Here is a 20,601-nt window from a genome sequence, read left to right on the forward strand (position 1 = left end):
CAAAATTCTAAGTTAACTTGAATAAAAATTCTTGTGATTCAACGTTACTTCACAGACATAAATACCATTGTGTCTCTGATTTAAATCATGAAAAAACGTCACTCTATGATATGTAAGAAAAAAATATGAAACAATCACACATAATTAACTATACTTCTGGAAGTCCCTGAAAATGCATAAATTAGACTCGTTTACCTAAATTGTAATAACAGGTGGATGGATTATTCTTTTGCATGCTTTAAAAAAAACAGTGATCCTCATTTTGAAGTCAAGCCTTATTTATTCTTATGTAATTCTTAGCTTAAGGTATCATTAAAACTGTTTTGTAGGGATTAGCCCTACCGAATAGACAATTCCCAAAACACAAGCAATCAAAACAAAAAACGGCGAGTTTTTCTGTTTGTATGCAAAAATGAAAACATTGCTGTAAATGAAGTAACCATAGAAATGCTTTGTATTAGTTGCTTTTAAAAAAGTAATGTGTCAATTTCATGAATTGCATTTTTCTTTTGTTCGTTTTGTCGATTTTTTTAAGATTGAAAATCTTGAAAAATTGTTACGTCGTACGAAAATTAGAACACCAGAAAAATATCTCCCTTGCCTTGAAGAGCATTTCAACCAATGAAATAATTGAAAATTTTCACTTCATGCACTTTCTACCAATGAAAAAAGAGAGGAAGTGCATAGTCGGAAGACTGTAAAACACTTCAACTCTGTATACCGTCTTCCAAGGAAGACGGTAATGAGAGTACCAAACCCCCGTATGCGTAACCCGGATGCAGTTTACCCCAAGATTGAGCGGAGGTATAAATGTCTAGGTGTTGCGTGATTGGCTAATATCAAGAGTGAAATTATTTGAAATTGAAAGAAATGTTATAGAGGTTCAAATTAATTGTCAGGATGAAAAATTATCGCACACAATCGAGAAATGACTGATGAAATTACAATAGTAGGGGTGTGCTTAAAATGAAGGGTGTAATTTACTGCAGATTGATATGTGTTGTAAAAAGTACAAATATGGCCTATAAAAGACACGGGACCCTATATATTTTTTGTCATTTTTTATCAACACTTGGAATGAACTTTGAAATGTTTGCGGTCATTTGTTTAAAATCGATATAGTTAATTAGCGAGAGGGCCAAAGTTTAATATTGAGGTCTATGGGAAATGAATTGGTACTCTTTTCCCATGAACACGTTCGTGCGCACATGTTCTCGTCGTTCGAGACTCTAAGAACGGAGCACGAGAACAACGGGAAAGGCGACCTCGAACGCACTCTAGATACGGACTCCTGTTTTGATAATGAAACCGTATTTTAGATGTGTATTATAATTTGAACTATGTCGCAATACTACAGTAATAATTTTTTTTAAAAACCTAGCAAACACATTGAAAGTTCAACAAAAAGAAGAATATGTGCGACTTTCAATATTAAAGTAAATCCAGGTATCGAAAAGTGTACAGTTTATTTAAATTTTTTTCTTCTTCAGATGACTCTTTTCCCTGTATCCTGTATGAGGAAAACTCGCAAATGCAAAACACGTGTTCAAATTTTCATTTACGGCTTTATGGTTCTAACAAGTGTTCTGATTATAGTGAAATTAATTAGAGCAATGGTATCCAAGGACAACTATAGTATTGACATGTTCCCTACAAGAGTTACAAAATCTGCGTCTCCTAGCTGCGCTGGAAACGGATCTTCGTTGTTTCTTTTCATATCCGTCCCTAGTTCAGTGGCGAATTTTAGACAGAGGTCAGCGATTCGAAATGCGTGGGGAAGTGTAGCCACAGCAAACCCGTCTCTAAAAGTGGTTTTCTTTGTGGGGACGTCAGAGGAGAGAAAATTGAAACAAATTATAGCAAAAGAAAAACAAATTTTTCAGGACATAGTTGAAATAGATGTAAAAGAAAAGTATGAAAATTTAGCAAAGAAGTCCATTGGAATTTTAAAGTGGATTTACATGAATTGTAACAGTGCTATGTATTTTTTGAAAGTAGACGATGATATTTTTTTAAATATAGGAAAATTAGTAGATGATCTCAAACGTATGGGTCCAAGGAATTCTATAATAGGATGTAAAGTGATGAACACCTCACCATTTAGATTTCCGCTGTCAAAATGGTACATTTCGCGAAAACAATACAGCGGTGATACGTTTCCGGATTATATCAGTGGGCCAGCATACGTCATCACGGGTGATATTTTTTCTAAACTGTATTTTGCAACAAAAACTGTGCCAAATATATTCTTGGAGGATGTGTACATTAATGGACTGTGCAGGGAGCACATTAATGGCGTGGCTGTAGGACACCCTGGATTTAGTTGTGGATATAGGGACCAAGGGCCCTGTGGAACAAATTTTAGATACAAAATTACCGGACACCACTACTACCCTAAAGAAATAGAACGAATGTGGGACGAGTTAAATGATAAGTGGCACACATGTCCATTGTCACAAACGTACTGGTTTTCAAAAGTCGTGGATGTTTTCAACAGTTTTCTTTGATAATGTTGTAGGTTAACTGCAGGTTTTTTCACATTATTATACTGGGCATGCTTTCCTCATTATACTTTGGTAATTAAGTAAAGCTATGATTCCATATAGAATTGATAACTCGCTGATGATAGGACATGCATCTTGTAGATGTGACAGTGTTCGAAATAGGTTTGCTTTATGAAAAAACCTTTGGACACTTTGTAACTTGTATATGAAATTACTGCTTACAAACCATATTCTTGAGTGTACTATTTTTCCATTTTTAGTATTAAAGATAATCAATCTCAATACAAGAAACAATCAACTCACTGGCACCAATGCATTCTTGATTACACCAACAGTCTTTAATAGAATCATTCTTAGTCTAAAGGTCAAAGGTTTTTTTTCTACGTTTGTCAATTCATATGCAGATTTCCATTGTAGTGTAGAATCAAGTTGTTAAAGCTACAACACTCAAAAACCAGGGTTGGACAACAAAAATATATACCGAAAAATATTCTTCTAAAGAACTACAGGGCAAGATATTAATGCAAACATTAAAGTTTATTGATCATTATAGGATTGCTAAATGGAATATATATATATATATATATATATATCCGAATTATTTTTTTTAAAAAGATCAGTGTCTGGTATAAGATATTAAAAGAAACTAGAGCAAAGCTCGTTGCAAAGCAACGAGAGGTCTTCCGTCGGAGCTGTGTGACATAAAAACCTTGAACTTGACCATATGTCCTTGGGTCAGGTCCTAATGCAGCCTTAATTAACATGAAAATCTGTTGTAAGTATGAAATCTAAATGTTTCTTCATTACAGCATATGGTCAGGACAGGGTTTGTATTTTCAAAAAAGTGAACTTGAAAATATGAGCATGGGTCAAGGCCAGGACACTTTCTTTGATCATATGGAAACTTCTTTCAGTATTAATTAAAATTTGCCATTAGTTAGATCTATTAAGACTCTAATCAATTTTTAACTTTTAGACCTTTAGAAATGGTGCAAATGACCTTACATCAAGATTATTTATGTTATTGTCATTAATAATCTTTATGTGAAGATTGAGCTTACGGTGTATTTTTAAAAGTTACGGTCTGGGCACATTTGCACGGATAGGCGGACTTGGTGATATCTTAAACTTTGTTTGCTGGAACTATAATTAGTGTTCGGTAATATTGCTATCTATTCTTCCGGCTCGAAGAGACAGTCTCTTTTGTTAGATTGTCAGATATTAATGGGAAGGTTTTATGAAAAGTGGTGTTTTATGATGTGGATATCATAAAAACATTGCTTTTCACAAAAACCGCATCTACTTGCACGCATGATTGTATTTAGATGAAATGAAATGAACCGACAAATAAATCCTTCTGTATGCAGACAATTATAAGTTAATAAAACTTAAAACTACTTCATTTTATTTAGTACGATTTTTTCTGACAATTAGAAACGTCACATACCCTTACCGTAAACTTATTGTGAGGAAAATGACAACCCGATAAATAATCAGGAAAATTGTGTAGGTTTTTTTTAAATGTATGTATAACTTGACACAAATATTATGAGGTCCATTGATCACTAACTCGAAATGTTTGCGGTAGCATCTTTACAATTACTTTATAATTGAAATAAAACATAATATAATTGTTAATTAAGTATGATATAATGTAAAAGGATTCAAAATGATTTCAAACATAATTTTCCAGTAATTGATGTGTTTATTTATGCGATGGACGAAAGCCGAGTTAGCTTCGATGTTTTTGTTTTGATTATGCAAGCTTGTCACTCTGGCCACCTGCGAGCGAGGCGAGAGTTGGGTTACATAACTGTATAAACAACGCTGACCGTGAAGAATGTAAACAGCTTGCAGTTATTGACCATGATTTATTTTACGTTTGAACGTTTTATTTTTATGTATATTACTTATTTTAATTCTAATTTGAAACAAATAAAAGATAATTTATCTCTCTCCTTTTGTTGTTGTTGAAGGTTTGTTTATGTTAAAACGAAAGAAAAAGAGAAATGTATCATTAAATAATTTGTATTTGAACCACAGAGCATGTTAAAAACCTTATTTAAAATGAATATTAGTATCTATTGTAGTCAGGTATGTTATTTTTAGCAAGTTTATTTCAGTTATACGCATGAAGAGTTCTCGCTCACTTGCCAAATGAAAATGGCTACTTGTTTACGGGTATAGCTTTTTACTCTAATATAACACAAGATTCGAACAAAATAACAATTTCATGAGATAAATAAGATGTTAAAGAACAACTTTTCCATCGGAAGCCATATCGAATTCTTTGCCGTTTTTGAGCTATAAAGCGAAAACTTTTAGGGGCCGTAGATCCCTAATTTAAGGGGCCAGCCCCTTTTTACTGGTGCCAAATAAAAACTCTTGAAATTCTACACAACTTTTATTCTACATGTCTTAACAAAATATTTTTAGTTTAAAAGATACAAAGGAAATTATGTGCAAATTTTCGCTCTTTCAGGCGTCCTGATTTTTGACCCCTCTCTATCGCCATTTTAAATGAAAAAACAAAATATGATGTGCACAACTACAATGCTTCTACTTTACCAATTCAGTGTTTTCTCTGCTCCAATTATTATAGTCTCGGAGTCTTTATCTGGAAACCAAAGCCCCTAAAATTTCACTAAAAGGGAAATAACTCGCAAGCGGAAGAGAATATCCAAAATGTTTAAAAGTATTTTGAAAGTCTTTAGTAAAATGTATTAAAGCTGAAAATTTGAGCAAAATCGGTTGAGGAATGAGTGAGATATGAAGCTTCAAAGTTAGCGTCTAGGAAAAAAAAAAAAAAGAATAATAAGAATAATCTTAACCAGCACAATAAGTAGAAGGTCTTCCGTTGCTACGGAAGACCTTAACAAAATAAACAGTACACAAAGTTAAAATTTTAACGCAAGCGCTTTCATTTCATAATCCTCAGGCGTTATATTTTAAAATATACATGTCTATATATGAATGTGTGAGAGAGAAAGAAAGAGTGGGGCGTTGGTTAAACAATATACAATCAATCAACCAATGTGTTGTTCAATGAGAAAAATGCAGCTACTAAGGTTGAGTGATTTGGTTCATGGATCTCTTTTATCAGAGAATTTCGAACTTACAAAATCATGTAATCGCACTAAACAAATGTCAAATGCAGATAATCCTACTGACGATTGTATTTTAAAGCCAATGCACAAATATTTATTCGTATGAAACTGAATCTATGGAACTTTAACTCGAATTCCTGCGGAGTTGAATCAACTATCAGATTAACACTATTTCTTAAATCCCATATTTGAGCCTCTAAATACCGAAAGTCAATACATTTTAACACTGATTTTGTTTTCTATAGAAAAAAATCCCGTTTTATATATGCTATAATAAGTTGGAACTAAACAATTATTATAAAGGACACCTTTACTGAACTTTTCCTCTATTTGTCGGCTTTCTTTGTATTAAATGAAATCAAATAATCTTTATGGGTTACTGTCTCGTAATAACACGTCCACTGATGCATGTCTTCTAAACAGCATTTCAAAATGCTTTTAGACAAGTCCATTATCATATTTCAAATTCTCTTTCATTTTGACAGCCTTTGAACTGTGCTTTCTATATCTAGTTCTATGACTAACCTTGATATAAAAACCGCTATTCCCTACTGGCTGAATAAACATCTACATCTATACTACTACATGTATATAACAAGATAATTGTGATGGGAAGCATCAAATCGGCCGCTAGAATTTTAGATATTCTAAAATATTTCTTAAGAAACACACAGAAAGTATAATATGAAATATTCTATTTAAACATGGAGACAAAATTTAAGAGACAATTTGAATACTCGCTTTGAAAATAAAGAAGGCATCAATACTATCATTTGTGTAAGAACACTCTAGAGAAACTGCTGAATGAAACATCATTTTAGGTTTGAACATTTGATGTGTTTGGTTAATATTGCAGCGGAACCTGAAATAAATCATTTTAAAATCAGCAGGTGCGCCTCAGAAGATCTTAAACTCTACAGTGCTACAATATGTACATGTATAGCGAGAAAGTTCAGAGAAAACATATCTAAATAATACGGATGTCACCCAAGTCTGTCTATGAAAAAGACACAGGGAGCCAAGAGCGTTATCAAAGATGATTGGATGAAGTTTAAAACCTGAAGTATTATTTATTCCCAAATTTTAGTATGCGTACCAGAAGATTCCATTAATTTTACACCAGATTTCATTATCAAAATACAGTTACACACGGGACGTTCTGGAGGCTTTCCTCCCACCAGGGTGGACTGGGGACCTCAAAGCGACCAACAGACCCCGTATCTATTTGATTGTTTTCTGCGCCCCTCTAAATTGAAATCTTAAATCCGCCCGTGCTGATATTGAAATTTGCATTGAAGAACCTAACGTGATTTATAAATCGTTAAAATGTAATGTAAAAAGGTGGATTTAAATATCCCCTTTCATAAGCCAGTCCTATTGCAGTACTTGTAACCGGTCATCAGTAATTCATTGTATTAAACAAACAACTTAAAGGAAAGGGTATAAATACAGCTGCACGGTAGTCGGACGTTTCGGCCCAAAGACACTTCGGCCCAAAAGTTGGACACTTCGGCCCAAAAGTTGGACACTTCGGCCCAAAAGTTGGACACTTCGGCCCAGACGTTTCGGCCCCAAACATGTTTGAGACACTTCGGCCCAAAGACATTTCGGTCCAAGACACTTCGGCCCTTATTTTTTTGGTATGAGACACTTCGGCCCATATTTTTATACGCCCGTCGAAGACGGGACGTATTATGGTATGGCGTCGTCCGTCTGTCTGTCCGGACATTGTGGGCAGGATACAGACTAAACCATAAGCCCTAAGACTTAACAACTTGGTACATTTGATCACCATGATGAGAGGAAGATGTCTATTGTTTTTCAAGGTCAAGGTCGTAGTATCACTTATTAGGAAAACCTTGAGGGCAGAATACAAACCGAACCGTAAGCTCCAGGATATCATAACTTGGTATATTTGATCACCATGATGAGAGGAAGATGCCTATTGTTTGTCAAGGTCAAAGGTCAAGGTCGTAGCATCACTTTTTAGGAAAACCTTGTGGGCAGGATACAAACCGATCCGTAAGCTCCAGGATATTATAACTTGGTATATTTGATCACCATGATGAGAGGAAGATGCCTATTGTTTTTCAAGGTCGAAGGTCAAGGTCATAGTATCAATTTTTAGGAAAACCTTTTGGGCAGGATACACCGAACCGTAAGCTCCAGGATATTATAACTTGGTATATTTGATCATTATGATGAGAGAAAGGTGCCTATTGTTTTTCAAGGTCAAAGGTCAAGGTTGTAGTATCACTTATTAGGAAAACCGTGTGGGCAGGATACAAACCGAACCATAAGCTCCAGGATATTATAACTTGGTCATATTTGATCACCATGATGAGAGGAAGATGCCTATTGTTTTTCAAGGTCAAAGGTCGACGTCGCAGTATCACTTTTTAGGAAAACCTTGTGGGCAGGATACAAACCGAACCGTAAGCTCCAGGATATTATAACTTGGTATATTTGATCACCATGATGAGAGGAAGATGCCTATTGTTTTCAAGGTCGAAGGTCAAGGTCATAGTATCAATTTTTAGGAAAACCTTGTGGGCAGGATACAAACCGAACCGTAAGCTCCAGGATATTATAACTTGGTATATTTGATCATCATCATGAGAGGAAGGTGCCTATTGTTTTTCAAGGTCAAGGTCGTAGTATCACTTATTAGGAAAACCGTGTGGGCAGGATACAAACCGAACCGTTAGCATATTTATGAAGTAGCACATTCTAAGGCTATCCCTCTTTATATCTTGATATCCATTTCTACAAGCATAATAATGAATTAGCTCACAGAGGACAGTGCTAACTTCACTAAAATATGAATCCCACTAAAATATGTTTTCCTTGAGCAAAATCTACGGGCGTATTATGCCACGTTGGCGTTGCTCTTGTTCATTTTACTAACATCACCCATTATTATTGCGTGTCCACAACATAGTAAATTGACACTTCGACCCAGTGACATTTTGGCCCAACGACACTTCGGCCCAAATGTTAAATAATGACACTCATGGGTCAATTCCTTTGGATTTTATATAATTTATTTTGAATTCTTCATTATATTGGTTACAGTTCCAAATTTTACATAGGATAGTTCTCACAAATTCATATCTATGTGAACTTAAAGGACACAACGCATGTTTCTAAACTTTTCATTTTGTCAGCAAAATTAACTCTTTTTATGCCTAAAACTACTTTAAATGTGTTTTAAATGAAATATTTTGCGTAGTTTTCGAGTTTGAAAGCGATGAAATTCAAATATTGCGATATGCATATTTTCTTTCGCTAGTTTACGCGCCATTTTGTGTGACGTCATATGCACCCTCGGGTTTGAAAACATCTATTAGCCATTTCATAAACAGATTAGATTTAATCGACAAAAAACCAATTGTCACGTTAACGGCTTGTAAATAATAATGCATTAAGATGTTTTGTGCCGTGCTCGGGTGTACTAGTTGTCGGTAGAAAGGATTTAGACTGAGTATTTTGCAATTTTTCGAAGGAAGGTACGAGAAAAAAGACGTGGATAATTTTTTTGTTGGAGCAAGAACTTTACCTTAAAAAACACACCCAGTCACCTTTTCAAACATCGCTTGGACAGAGACCCTGATAAACTGCGAGAAAATGGATATATCGAAGCTATAAGCACTGGTAGGCCTATAGCATACATTCTGTTATGCTCTTCAAATTCAATACACACTCCGGATCAACTGACCTTCACCTTGTAACAACATATATCGACGATACAATGTAACTTCTACCAACTGGTAGATTTACAACGACAAAAAATAAAGATACAAAATAATTGAACTTTTAATTATACAAATAATAGAATATTGTATTTCCTAACTTTAAATTGAATTATAAAATTATTTCTTTATTGAACTCGTAGGATATTGAGTGCGTCAGTTGGCTATAACGCCGTTCTCCCACTTTGTACTTCCTTAGAAGACGTGCAGATCACAATTCAAAAATAGTAATAAGATTGCTTTATCAAAATAAAATAATGTGATTACCACTTTAAATTTGAATATTTTTATTGATTTGTGTGTGTGTTGTCTTTTTCTTTCTTTCCGAAATGCACGCTTGACAATAGCTTGGCATAGGGCCCAGTTGTCAACAATTTAACGTATCATAATTTGTCTAATCCAAAAATAAATAATGATTGCACTGTTTATTTTAGAAAAACAGTGCCAATTACAGATGTATAAAGGAATAACATCCCCCAACAGTTTGTAGACAGCGACCCATATAAACATTATTTACTAACAATTATGCCGATTTCATACACGCTTTACTCGCTATATTTGGGTATTTACATCGTTATAAGTGTGCACTGGTGGCGAACACTTATAAAACTCGGACAATTTATCAACATCGATTTAAATGTTGCCCATGGTAAATTAATTAGGCCCCTAAAAGTTGAGTTTTTAATAATATCTCGCAGTACTTTCACAATCCGAAGGGCGCATGTGACGTCACTGTACCACGTGACTACCTACATGTACCTAATTAACTTGACTTTTTGAAATCGGACTTAGATTTAAGTCTGTATTGTGGTTAAATATCGCAAAATTTCGGCGAACGAACTATTAGAATTAATTACTATAAGCATAAAGAAGACAAAATGCATGTAATATTGTATACTTTGAAAACATGAGATGTGTCCTTTAAGATTAAAGAATCCCCAACATGTTGTTTCTGCAATAATGAAACTGAATCAAGTGAACATCTATTTGCTGAGTGTTATTTAGTAAAGGAGATTTGGAATGATATTGAAGAGTGGCTTTTATACAAGTTTAGAATATCTTTATCTTTTGACAGAACAACAATATTATTTGGTATATATGAAGAAATAATGTAGTAACTATTAATGATACAATATCCACTAATGCTATAAAGTTGCAATATAGTGGTCAGGATCCTAACAACTAATGACATAATGTTATCATTATATACTAGAAAATATATATATATATTAAAATGAATAAATCCATAAGGGAACAAAGGAACGAAATGAAGGAAAAAAATTGATAAATTAAAAAGCTATAATCCAAGAGAATTTTGGAAATTAATCAATGGTAATCAGAAGACAAAGTGTAGGAATAAATAGATATAAAACAATATTATCAACAGATAATTCAATTTATGCCCCTTTGAGAATTTTGTAGATTTTTACACCGTCGGATAGTAACGGATTTTGAGCCAATCAAATTCTTTGTTGAGATAGCGTCCTTTTTCCAAGCGTCCTTTTCCAAACTTTCCAAAGCCTCAGCAACAAACAGTGGAGCCACCCAAGCGAAGACGAACTACAAAACACACAAACCAAACACCAAATGAAATTATGGCACCTTCAAACCAGAATACTCAAGCTGTACAGGTGGACTATGAAAAGTTAGCAGCTGAAATTATCAAGCAACAGCATGCTGTCTCTCATCAAGTACCTACTGCGAACTCAGCTCCATCCACCTCAGTTCCATCCACTTCACCGCCATCCTTGCCAGCTCAATCCATGTCAGCTCAGAGTCAGTCTGCAGAGCTACTGTCTTTAATTGACAATGTCTTTAGTCATCAAGCAGGTGAGTCAGCAAGGGAAAATAATATACCCACAATAGATATTTCAGATGGTATTCCTCTGGGGGCAGGGATAAGTCAGAAAACAAAACAAAAAATTTGGGACAACGAATTCATAGATTTGAAATCCTTACTGCCCAACCAATTTGATGACCCTGTGTCAGTTACCATTGCTGCAGGTTCCATCAACTTTCAACATGGCAACAAGCCAAAATCTCCATTAACTATTTACCAGTGGACTGATGCTTTCCTCATATTCTCCTGCATCTATCTACAAAAACATCCCTCAGAAGCCCCCAATCTCTTGAAATACTGCAGCTTGATTAGAGAGATCTACACCCTGTCAAGCGATGGCGCTTGGCGTGCGTACGATGAAAATTTTCGTCGTTTACGACAATCCACCAATCTTCCTTGGCAAAAGCCAGTGGAAGAGCTTCGTGTCAAAGCACTTTCAAAATCTAAGGGTCAACAAACAAATGATTCTTTTCGCAAGAGTAAGCAAGCAAACAAATGGGGCAAAATCTGCTTTGCATTCAACAGGGGAGACAAGTGTAAATCCTTTCCCTGTCAATATCCACACATCTGCCAACAATGCAGAGGATCACACCCAAAATTCAACTGCAAGGACCTCGTTTACACCAAGCAATTTAAAAAATCTAACACAAGTAACCTCACTGCCAACACCAGTAAACCTAAACAACCTTAATTACTTCTTGTCAGGTTATGACAAATTTGCCCACTCAAAATTAATACAAGGTTTCTCAGAGGGTTTTCATTTAGGTTGTCAAGGTTCCCCTTCCAGTAATGTCTCTAAGAATCACAAAAGCTGTTCCCAACATCCAGAAGTCATAGTCTCTTTCATTCAAGAAGGCCTACAAAAAGGTAGGCTAGCTGGCCCCTTTGAAGTACCCCCATTTCAAGAATTCAAATCCTCCCCACTTGGGGTTGTTCCAAAATCTGAGCCAGGTAGGTTTCGCATTATCCACGATTTGTCTTATCCAAGGACCAACTCAGTTAATATGTTTATTCCTCCTGAGAACTCCAAAGTAAGCTATGATTCTATTGACAAGGTCATTGAACTTGTTCAAAAATTTGGTACAGGAAGTTTGTTGGCCAAGACAGACATTCAGGATGCATTTAGAATTGTACCCATTCACCCTGAAGACTATTATCTTCTGGGCTTTTCATGGGATGGCAAATATTTTTATGACCGTTGTCTCCCTATGGGGGCCAGTAGTGCATGCCAAATTTTTGAATCCTTCAGCATGGCCTTAGAGTGGATTATGTATACTAAATTTGGCGCCCTTGGTATGTCACATTTTAGATGACTTTCTTTTTGTTGGCCCTCCTGATCAATTAAATTGTCGAGATGACTTAACCAATTTTCTGTTTCTCTGTGCCAGGTTAAATGTTCCTATCAAATTAGAAAAAACAGTCACTCCTACTACCTGCCTCACAATCTATGGTATAGAGGTTGATACAGTTTCCATGGAATGTCGATTACCACAAGAAAAAGTTGAAAAAATCAAAAACAAACTCCAGGAATTTCAAGGCAAATCAAAGACTTCTTTAAGGGAAATTCAGTCTCTTGTGGGCCTCCTTAACTTTGCTTGTTCAGTTGTGGTACCAGGCCGGGCTTTCCTTCGCCGCTTGATTAATCTTACATGCAATATTTCAAACCCCTTTCATTCCATCAGCCTAAATGAAGAGTCTCAAGCAGATATCAATATGTGGAAGATTTTTATAGATAGTTTCAATGGGAAATCCATCTTTCTGTCAAAATACTGGGTCACATCGGAGGAAATGACCCTTTTCACTGATGCAGCAGGGTCTATTGGTTTTGCTGGTGTGTTGGGGAACAAGTGGTTTGCTCAAAAATGGCCAAAGCAACTTGAAGATTACCAAATAGCTATTAAGGAGCTATTCCCTATTGTACTTGCAATGGAGGTATGGGCCCCATCTCTACGCAACCAAAAACTCCTATTCATGTCTGATAATCAAGCAGTGGTGGACATTGTAAATAAAACATCATCTAAGAACACTACCCTCATGAAATTAGTCCGACGCCTTGTGTTATGCTGCTTGAGAAACAATGTATTGTTTAAAGCAAAACATGTCCCTGGAAAACTTAATACTTTAGCCGATAAATTGTCTCGTTTTCAATTTCAGGAGGCGGCCAACATTGCCCCATATCTGTCTCCAATACAAACATTTATTCCACCTCACTTACTTCAGATCTGAGTGGACCTTCTCAGCATCTTCTTCGGGCGGCACTTTCACCATCTTCAAGGATTGCATACTCCAGAAGTTGGCAGCTCTTGCTTCAATGGAAACCGTCTTGCACTTCACTACCAGTGTCTGAGATAGATTTATGCAATTTCATTGGATACCTATTCTCACAGAAGTATGCCCCATCCTCAGTTTCATCTCACATATCAGCAATAGGTTACCTGCACAAGATCTGCAGCTTACCAGATCCCACAGAAAAATTCCTTCCCAAAAAACTCCTTAAAGGATGCCATACACTAACACCACAACAGGATGCTAGACTTCCAATTACAACGGACATCCTTCGGCAAATCATTCATGCCATCAACATTGTTGAACCTATTTTGGGAAATAGGTTACTACTCAAAGCTTGCTATCTTTTGGCGTTTCAAGCGTTTTTAAGATTGGGTGAATTGGCTACTCGTTCTGCTAATGCTAGTCAGGTTTTACAGCGTTCTGATGTAATTTTCAAATTCTCTAATGGTGTTTTGTCTGGGGTTACTATTATAATGAAACACTACAAAAACAACATTGAACAGAAACCAATTACGTTACATCTTTCCCCATGTACGTCTGTTTCATTTTGCCCTGTGAGGGCTTTGTATGATTACACTGCTCACTTTGCTCACACCTCAGGGCCACTTTTCCAATATATGAGTGGAGAACCTGTCTCACATCGATATATCAGCCAGCAGCTAAACAAATTAGTCTCATTCATAGGCCTCAACCCAAAATTATACAAAGGACACAGTTTTCGCATCGGCGCTGCCACTCATGCAGCATCTCTGGGATTCTCTGAAAACTACATTCAGAAGCTGGGAAGATGGCGCTCAAATGCAGTCCGCAGATACATCCGCATCTCTTCATTTGACATATAATCTCTACAATTTATCTCCATCCACATCTGAGTTCAGCAGTGGGCTGCTCCTTTAGTGGATGCCCCCCCCCCCCCCCCCCCCCCCCCCCCCCGCCCTACCCATTTCTGAGTCCAGCAGTTGGCTGCTCGCTATACTTTAGCAGAGTCCAGCATTTGGCTGCTCACTATACTTGATCAGAGTCCAGCATTTGGCTGCTCACTATCTGTTATCAGAGTCCAGCATTTCGCTGCTCAATTTCATTTAACTTCCTTCTTTCCGTACTTGTTTGTAAGTTGGCTACCTGTACCGTTAACACCCATGCATATTTGACCGCCCATATAGTTTCTATTTTTGGGCAAAATTTTACCTGTTTAGCAAACCCTGAAATCAAGTCCATTAGAGTCATGGTCAGCATTGGACTGCATGTCTCAGCATTGGGACTTTCATATTACCAGTATATGTATATACTAAATATCCCTCACAATTTCTTCGCTTTCCCTTGCTGGCTAACCACTTTAAATAGTTTAATGTGCATAACAACCCTTGTTACTTCAGTATGTGTGTATTAGGATAAACTGTATTTCCTAAGTCATAAATCTGCTCACATATGTATATATTTTCATGTCCCAATGTGTGTTTACATTCAAGGACAATGTAGGATCTTAGTACAAGTTTTTTTTTTTTTGGTTTTTTTTCTTCCTTGGTTGGCGTCAATCCCTCACTGTGTGAGGTCTTGTGGCGCAATTTTTTGGACGCCTCCAAGGATTAACTCATTTATGTATATATTGTATGCATGTTCCATGTACTCTATAACTTGTAATTGTACTTTCACTACATGTATTTTTCTAGTCAGTCTCAAAGGGGGATCACACTTTACCTGACACCTATGTACATGTTTCAGCAGGTATTGTTTTTTCAGGTGATCCCCCTTAATGGTTTGTTATACATTTTACTTAACAATTTACCTTATGTCATTCAATAAATGACATATTCGACAAAACTGCATTACATTGTTTGGTTATTTGTTACGTTCTGGACGGTTTCTTCTCATAGGAGGCATAAAACAATATTATCAACAGATAATTCAATTTATGCCGCTTTGAGAATTTTGTAGATTTTTACACCGTCGGATAGTAACGGATTTTGAGCCAATCAAATTCTTTGTTGAGATAGCGTCCTTTTTCCAAGCGTCCTTTTCCAAACTTTCCAAAGCCTGTTATTGTGCTGTGAAAATAAAACCCACCACCCACCCTTTGTCAATACTGTTTCTTTTATATAGAATTGCATATTGTTACTATCAAGGTTTGCAGGTTTTATTTTGTTGGCGCAATTTTTTGGACGCCAGTCAGTCTCAAAGAGGGATCACACTTTACCTGACACCTATGTACATGTTTCAGCAGGTATTGTTTTTTCAGGTGATCCCCCTTAATGGTTTGTTATACATTTTACTTAACAATTTACCTTATGTCATTCAATAAATGACATATTCGACAAAACTGCATTACAGTGTTTGGTTATTTGTTACGTTCTGGACGGTTTCTTCTCATAGGAGGCATAAATACTCTTTTTAAATACTTTAGAGATCTGAATGAAGCCGATTATGGTGGAGGGGAGTTCCCACATGTTAATGTAAAGGAACGTGAACATGTTGATGATATTATAAATGCAAAAATTACTGACGACGAAGTCAAGAAAGCTATTGAAAATTGATAAACTAGTAAGTTCATATGTGAAAATATTCAATATTATATTATATTTACCAAACGAGTGATTAATGGGAAATATTATTTTGTATCCGTTTCTTTTTGTCATTTATTTGAACGATTTAGAAAAGTTTTTCATTGACAAAAATATTACAGGACTCTCTGTAATAGGTCAAGAACTCGAAGACAATTTATTTATATACTTAAAAATATTCAAAACCAGAATGTTGGGTTACTGGGCAAAATTATTATTACAGAGAGATGACAAACTGTCAAAGGTTTTATATTTGACAAGGAAGATTACGTCCCTGGATGATGTCTTATGATATATATTAGTTTTGTAAATGAGTGTCATTCAGTATGTATGTATGTATGAATGGATAAAATAAAGATTGGGAACAACGACGGCGTCAAATAACGCCCAAAGTCCCAGAGAGAAAATAATAAAATATAGGACACCCCAGCAATTAGCGAGGTATCCAATGAGTGTGTTGTTAGCAGTGAATCGTTTGTTAAAAGGGCATGGACACGATTTGAGCTGAAAATTTTCATATCCTATTTTTCCATTTCTACTGTTTACAATGCTTAACTAAAGTATTTTTAATGGTCAGCCAAAGTTAGAATTTTATGTAGCTGTTGAATTACAAGCAAGATACCATACTCAAAATTCATCGTTATGTAAACAAGGCCCGTGTCTTGTTTTTGTTTACATATAGATGACTTATGCCAAACACTAGAAACTATTTAATTATGTGTCAGTGATCGTCTTTTTAAAGAGTTCGATCTTATTCTGCCATTTATTTCATCGTACCCGAGCTTTTACGTCCATTGACAGCCTTAAAGAAGGTTGTGGCATCACTTTGCGTGTCACGTTATCTGATTGCCTTGCGCCATCTTTCTAGAATATATTTCAGATAAGAATTTCAGCTTAATTAATTTTGATTGATTATCATCTTCAAATAGTTTTTTTTTCAAGTTTGAAGAAATTTTATTTTAAAAAAGTACTCACTCGCAATACAAGTCTTGTAGGAAATGACTTTTTTTCCTCTCCTATATCAGTCTTTAATTTCAAAATACATTAATATTTCGGGGTAAAGTCTCCGCAGAGACCCCTTTATAATCTTTACCTAGGGTGCCAGGGGCCCCCTGGATTAGATGTATATAGGCGTAGGCATACAAATACATATATATAAATTTATACATAAAGATATCTACATATACAAACACAAACATATATACATACTCATACTTATACAAACACACACACATATAATACCGATATATGCATCTGTTATATAACAAAATTCATTAACATGTTATAGCAAAAAAGGTTGTTATTTTTACGGAAAAAACAACAACAACACAACAATATATGTACATAAAGAACCTGAAACTGCCATATGAGGGGTTAACCAATTCAAAAGTTCATATCACAACCCCCATGGCAGCACTACAGGAGGACAGGACCCCTCCTCATAGTGGGAACTTCTTGCAAAGTACCAGTAAATAAAAGGTTTATTACAAAATTTTATTTGATATAGAAATATAGTTGTTTGTAATCAATTCAAATTGTTCAAAATAAACTCACATCGAAACATAATTAAAAATGTGCATAGACAGATATTTTTAGAGGTTTCATATTAGAAAAAGTCATACCTGCAAAGGTGTATAAATTACAATTTGTCTTTAATTGCTTTCATAACCTTAGCATATTTTTTATCCTGAATTTTTGTGTACACTTCTGTATAAAAATTCAATTTACTTTTTATGTGATTACATATTTCTTGAGGTTTTTCATCTTTGTTATCTAATCTACAGTACATTTTATACTTGTATATTTTACAGGCAATAAGAGGTATTATGCTATTCAAAAAGAGTGTCTTTTCATCGTTTTCATAGTAAAATCCTATCACAATTGTTTTCCATGATATATCAAATTCTTAAACTTGTTTAACAATGCCCCATATATGAGAAACATTTTTACATTTTAAGATGTTCATTGTTTTCTTTAACATCTCTGCAAACGACACAAAAATCATTTTCTACTATTTTCCATTTCTTCAGCAATTCTCTGTTACACAATAGGTTATTTAACAATTTATAATTAAATTTTGATATACTTCTGTCTCTTATGGATAAGATTTTTTGTTCATAAATAGATTTCCAAGCCGTTTTTCGTATTTCAAAAGCGTTTCCGTAATATGCTTGGTGTAATGGAGGTATAAATTTTTCATGGCAAAGAATTTCGTAAATCAACTTTGAATTGATATCACACACTTTAACATGTCCTTTACATAAGAAATTGTATGATGTATTCCCATGAAAAATGTTTTCCTATCGTATATTTGAAAATTCATAACTTTTGAAGGTTTTTGTTATAACTGTTTTTATAATCATATATTCACAAATCTAGTTTTTTTTTTACATATAAGTTTGTCATCAAACCATTCCAAAGGTTTTATGCCATTTTCATTTACAATATCATTCAAATATTTAAAACCGCTCTTCAGCCAATTATGAAAAAATGTTGGCTTGTTTTTGTACATAAAATTCTTATTACACCATAACGGTTCTTTCAATAATGCATTCAGATAAAATTGTTTTTTATTTCTTTTATATTCGTTGAAAAATACAAGCATTTCCTTGTAGAATAGGGGAAGATGTTCCATTATTTGATAATCATTTGATTTGGTAATATTTGTTTTACATAGATATTCAAAATCAAAGTATCTTTCTTTGCACAAACTATCTACAAAAAAGAATAGAGAGTTTCTCTCGCTTGAAATCCTGTTTATCCAAGATGCGTTTATGGATTTTAATTTCAAAGATACATCAACAATTCATATGCCTTCCTTTAGGACACTTCCAATCTGTGTATTTCTTTTAATTCTATATCTTTTGTTCCATATAAAGTTATATAACAGACTTTGAAATTTCTTAACTACGTCTTCATTTGGAAAGTTCAGAATTGATCCAACATATATTATATTTGATATTGCTAGGCTATTGATGACACAGCCTTTACCAAAAATGGTTAGTTTTCTTTTTTTCCATGATTGAAACAGTTTTTCTAAGTCATCTACAATTTTTGTCCATTCTTTTTATAACATATTTCTTTGTTGTGTCCTATATAAATTCCAAGAGTTTTTATGCGCTGATTGTTTACGTTAACATTTCTAATTTGTTTATAATGATATTTATGAGGACCCGTTAAGATACATTCTGTTTTCGACATATTTAAATACATACCAGAAACATTGCTGAATTTTGCTATAACTTTTAAGGAATGTTCTAGAGAAGTTTCATCTTTAAGAGGAAGAGTACAATCATCTGCATGTTGTATAATCTTAATATTTTTAGTCATTCCTGGTTTTTGAAAGCCATCAATATTTGAATTCGATCTAATAGTTACCGCTAATATTTCTATAACAAAAAGAAATAATATTACAGAGATGGGACATCCTTGTCTTATACCTCTCTGCATATTGCATGTTTTGGATATCCATCCATTATTTCTTATTTTAAATATAGGTTTATTGTATAGTATGTTGACCCATTTGAGAAAGTTTTCTCCAAAGTTATATTTCTAAAGAACTTTCGTCATAAAGTTCCATTCAACAGAGTCGAACGCTTTTTGGAAATCAAGAAATAACATTGATTCTATATTATTTTCTTCACAATATTCAAAAATATCAATGATTAACCTTGCATTCAGAGCTATATTTCTCCCTTTTATATAAGCTGATTGATTAACATGTATTGCTAAAATGAAAGCTATTATTTTATAATCAGTATTTGTAAGACTAATAGGCCTATAATTGTTAAGACTCTGAGGGTCTCCTTTGTTAAATAAGAGAGTAATTAGAGATAGTCTTTGTGAATATGTCATTGTATTTTTTTGGAACATCTCTTGAAGAGTGCAATAATAAAATTGTTTTATGTTTTCCAAGAAAGTTTGATAGAATTCACAGGATAATCCATAAGATCCGGGTGATTTCCCCCCCCCCCCCCCCCCATAATGTATACTGTTTCTGTACATTCTAATAGTGAGGGAAGGATGTCTAATTCATTTTTTTCTTCATCATTTAGACTATATTCTAATTGTATATTACTTAAATATTCATTCACTTTATTATCATTTTCATTATTTGATGTATACAATTTTCATAAAAATTGCATGTAGAATCTAATATTTCATCTTCATCAAAAACTGTACCTTTTTCATTTTTTAATGATTTTATCACATTTGATATTTGTCGTTTCTTTTTTAAATTTAAAAAATAAGAGGTATTTCTTTCTCCTTCTTCAATCCATTTTGCCCTTTATCTTACCTATGCTCCTTTTGCCTTTTTGTTTATTAATTCTGTCAATTCATTTTATCTTTTTCTATTCATATCTATTTTTTCATATGGCAAGTCTTCTATCTTACTTATTTCTCCTTGAATAGAATTTATTTTGTTTTTGTAAGATTTAGATATATTTTTCGATAAATTTATACATTTTGTTTTTATATTCCTTTTCAAATTTTCCCATGAATCTAGTGCATTTTCTATATCAAAATTATAGTTTTATAGGAATGTATTCA

General features: G+C 34.3%; 1 protein-coding gene across 3 annotated transcripts in view; it reads left to right on the top strand.

Moving 5' to 3' along the window:
• LOC125647182 (beta-1,3-galactosyltransferase 5-like) overlaps nucleotides 1-4,460 on the top strand; it is a 9,776-nt gene extending 5,316 nt beyond the window's left edge. For all 3 annotated transcript variants that reach the window (XM_048873877.2, XM_048873884.2, XM_048873870.2), the window contains one exon: nucleotides 1,491-4,460. In XM_048873877.2, coding sequence (XP_048729834.2) covers nucleotides 1,491-2,507 — 1,017 coding nt within the window. In that variant the 3' untranslated portion in view covers nucleotides 2,508-4,460. The remainder of the gene's footprint in view (nucleotides 1-1,490) is intronic.
• The last annotated feature ends 16,141 nt before the right edge of the window (nucleotides 4,461-20,601 follow it).

This window comes from Ostrea edulis, chromosome 1, assembly GCF_947568905.1.
Source record: "Ostrea edulis chromosome 1, xbOstEdul1.1, whole genome shotgun sequence".
NCBI lineage: Eukaryota > Metazoa > Mollusca > Bivalvia > Ostreida > Ostreidae > Ostrea > Ostrea edulis.